General features: G+C 41.8%; 1 protein-coding gene across 1 annotated transcript; it reads left to right on the top strand.

Moving 5' to 3' along the window:
- Window positions 1–671: 671 nt before the first annotated feature.
- LOC142341383 (uncharacterized) lies at window positions 672–2768 on the top strand. Its single transcript, XM_075392312.1, has one exon. It carries the CDS (start codon window positions 672–674, stop codon window positions 2766–2768), a length of 2097 nt encoding a protein of 698 aa, XP_075248427.1.
- Window positions 2769–3638: the final 870 nt, after the last annotated feature.

Below are 3638 nucleotides of genomic sequence, written 5' to 3'. Positions count from 1 at the left end.
ATCTCCTGTGATTCCACTGATTCCAGTCAGTTGAATAACTCATTTTTTGAACGTGTTGATCTCTCAATAAAGTCCGAAAGTAACAAATTGCCAGAGGTGTTGACAATATTGAGTTCATACGTGCCAACATGTCGCTTTGTTCCTATCAAATTCAGAGCAAGATGGTCTCAATTAATATCAGGTATTCTTCTTGAATGTGTTGAGGCTCCAGACAATGAGACAAATTGGCAAAAACTTTTTGCGGTTTCAAAATGCGTTCTACGTGCTTGTAACCGCGGAGGCAAAAAGCAAAAGCGCAATCAAGACCAACGTCTCGCAGAACGTTTTGATCGTTGGAACGCCGGTGAATATGGGAAGCTTTGGTCAGAAGCTGTCTCCTTGAAACAATCGAAAAGACAGAGAACTAACAGCATTGAAGAAATATCGGTTAGAGCGAAAACGTTGTGCCTACAAGGCCAATATGGCCGAGCTGCTAAAGTTTTAGCTTCTGAAGGTCTTGCACCCGATAACAAAGCTACATTCAAAGCACTGGAAAAGTTACATCCGAAAGAACCGTTACCTGATGTCAGTTTACCTGACGATACTGCATCCAATGCGTTCCAATTTAGTGAAAACGTAGTTTAGAACAACTAAAGACATTCAACAAGCACACTGCAGCCGGTCCCTCTAAGATGTTTCCAGAACATCTTCAGCACGCAGTAGACTGCACTGAACCTGATCGGTCCGAGTTTGCACTGAAAGCGATAACAAAATTTGTAAACTTTGGTAGTAGGGGTCTCTTTCCTGTTTTTATTTCCAAAGCACTCTGCTGCGCTTCGCTAACGGCTTTATCCAAAAAGAAAGGTGGGGTGCGTCCGATAGCAGTTGGCAAAATGTTGCGACGCCTCATAGCAAAATGCTTGGCAAGTGAAGCTAAATCAGAAGAAATTGAGCTATTTGATTGTTTGCAATTGGGAGTAGGCATTAGCGGAGGCGCAGAGGCAATCATTCATTCGTCAAAAATTACATATGATAACATAGTAAGTGCTCAGACGGACGAAGGCGTGCTTCAAATTGATTTCCAAAACGCTTTTAACTCAGTCAAGCGATCACACTTATTTAAAGCAACTTATGAATTTATTCCAGGAATTGCCGCGTTCACCAATTTTTGCTACTCCCAGCACACACCACTCTTTTATAACAATGCAATCATTCAAAGTGATTCGGGTGTTCAGCAGGGTGATCCGCTGGGACCGTTATTGTTCTCCTTGACGTTATGGCCGATCATACAGAAGATCAAGACTTCAGTTCCGGATGTGGTACAGCACACTTGGTACTTAGATGATGGGTTTATTGCTAGTTCTGAAGATCAGATCAAACAAACGCTTGAAATCCTAGCCAATGAAGGCCCCGAGAGAGGCCTTTTCTTGAGAAAAGACAAATGTGAGCTGTGGTCAATTAAAGATTTACCCTCCGTTGATCAGGCAGTAAAAAGGAATTTGGGAAACGGTTTTGAAATTCTGGGTGCTGCAGTTGTTTCAAAAGAGTTTGTCGCTTCTTGTTTGAAGAGGAGAGTTCAAAAAATTTTATCTATGCTGGATAATTTACCACACCTCAACGATCCTCAATGTGCATTGGGTATCCTTCGTTACTGTTTGGGAACTCCGAAACTAGTATACTCTTTACGAACTAACACTCCATCAAACGAGATGCTCGAAGTATTGAAAAGTTTCGATGACGGCCAAAGAGAAGTGTTGGATCAAATTGTTGGCTCAATTATTGATGATGACGCATGGAAACAGTCTTCCTTACCTATCAGTTTGTCGGGACTTGGGGTGAGACAGTCACAAGAGCAATACAGAAGTGCGTTTGTGGGCTCAATTTTAGCTTCAGAGGAGCTGGTGAACAAAATAACAAGTAGGCGTCCCTCAGAAAGTGACACTTTTAAAGAATTACACCAGAGTCTGGAACAGTTCAATATACTTTCGCACACGCAAAAGAAGATCCAAGAAGCACTTGATAAAGAAAAACTTGCTGACCTAATAAGAAATCAAACGTCAACTAGGGAAAAAGCAAGACTCCAATCACTATGCCTGCCTCATTCCGGAGCATGGCTCGCCGCGCCTCCAATTCACGCTATGGGTCTACACCTTTCGGCTAAAGAATTTCAAGTCAGTGTCAGGTACAGGCTCAGGATAACCGTTTATGACAAAGAAAGAAAATGTCCTTATTGTAAGTCAGGTACATTGGACACGTTTGGTGACCATGCAGTTGCCTGCCATGGAAGGGGAGATGCGATTTCAAGGCACGATAGAATTCGCGATCGTATAGCTTCTGCCTGTTCGGCAGCTAATTTGTCTCCTGTAATTGAAAAACGCAATCTCATTGCGGAAAACAACTCACGCCCAGGAGACGTCTATCTGCCTTGTTGGAAATCTGGCCAATCTGCTGCTCTAGACATAACCGTGACTTCCTCTCTGCAACCGAACATTATTTCTCATGCGGCAGAGAAGTCAGGCTATGCAATTGAAGCTGCTGAAGATCGAAAATATGCTCAGTATGAAAATAGTTGTGCTCAACAAGGAATTTTGTTCGTCCCGCTGGCAATTGAAGTTTTGGGCGGTCTGTCGAGGACTCTGAAGAAGGCCTTACTGCGCATGTCGTTGTTAGCTGATAGCAGAAATTATCAGTCAGTAGGACAATCCATTGCCTTCGACAGAGCAGTTCAGTCACTTTCTGTTGTCATCATACGAGGATCAGCTAATATGCTGTTGTCACGAGCTCCGTAGTTGAACACAGCAAGTAGTTGAACTGTCTGATAATCAGCGACCCGATTGTGTGGGACGCAATGTGAAGATAACTTTTCCTAGACGCTTGAGTTGAGCTGAATCAATCTCTTGATGAATTAGAAACAAGCCCGAATTTTTATTGTACTCACCCGATGAGAGGGGAGTATTTTCGTAAGCAATGTCTTCCAACAGGAGGATACTTGAGCGCAGTTCATTAACGCGAGGAAATTAAAAAACGAGAGTTAAAAGGCTGAGGGAGAGAGGAAGAAACGTCAGATATCGGAGAAAACCTTAAGATTGGCAATAAGAATTAATCAGCAAACATTTAAATTTTAGATCAATATAGACCAAGATTATTTGAAAATGGAGACCACGCAGATTTTGTATTATTGTGCAAAATTACAATTAACTTATACCACTGAAAAAAAATTAAAAGTTTGGGTTACACGGATATCTCGACAACTGCTTCCGGAAACATCAATCTATATAGGTTGAGTACATCAAGCCGATCAAAATTGGTTTGAAAGAGTTCATCTTGTTTTAGACTCTTTTCAGCTAATTTAAATAACAGCTACTTAAAATTTTTGGCAGAGCCTGATGCTGGATGTATGCTGGACGTTCGCAGTTCTGAGTCTAACATGCAAGAGTCTTGTATCCACGCATCATAACTTATAATAGCTCCCAGTAATCTTGACGCATCTCATCAAACTTTTCCAAAATGTAAATTATATCCTCTGTTGGTGTGTTGAAATGCATGGATTACACTATTTCAGGGCTCTAAGCTGCGGACTCTGAATAGCAAGAGTACACTGAATCAAAGAGGTGGTCCGATTGTCCGATAAGCTGGATTTTTTCTGCATTCCTAGTTGC

Source organism: Convolutriloba macropyga, chromosome 6, assembly GCF_964194025.1.
Source record: "Convolutriloba macropyga chromosome 6, txConMacr16.3, whole genome shotgun sequence".
NCBI classification, from domain to species: Eukaryota; Metazoa; Xenacoelomorpha; order Acoela; family Convolutidae; genus Convolutriloba; species Convolutriloba macropyga.
The sequence above is the reverse complement of the archived record's forward strand: the minus strand, read 5'-3'. Positions and strand labels throughout refer to the sequence as shown.

Bases quoted from the DNA above. Each gene is read 5' to 3' on its own strand.
- LOC142341383 (XM_075392312.1), top strand. From the start codon at position 672: ATGTTTCCAGAACATCTTCAGCACGCAGTAGACTGCACTGAACCTGAT.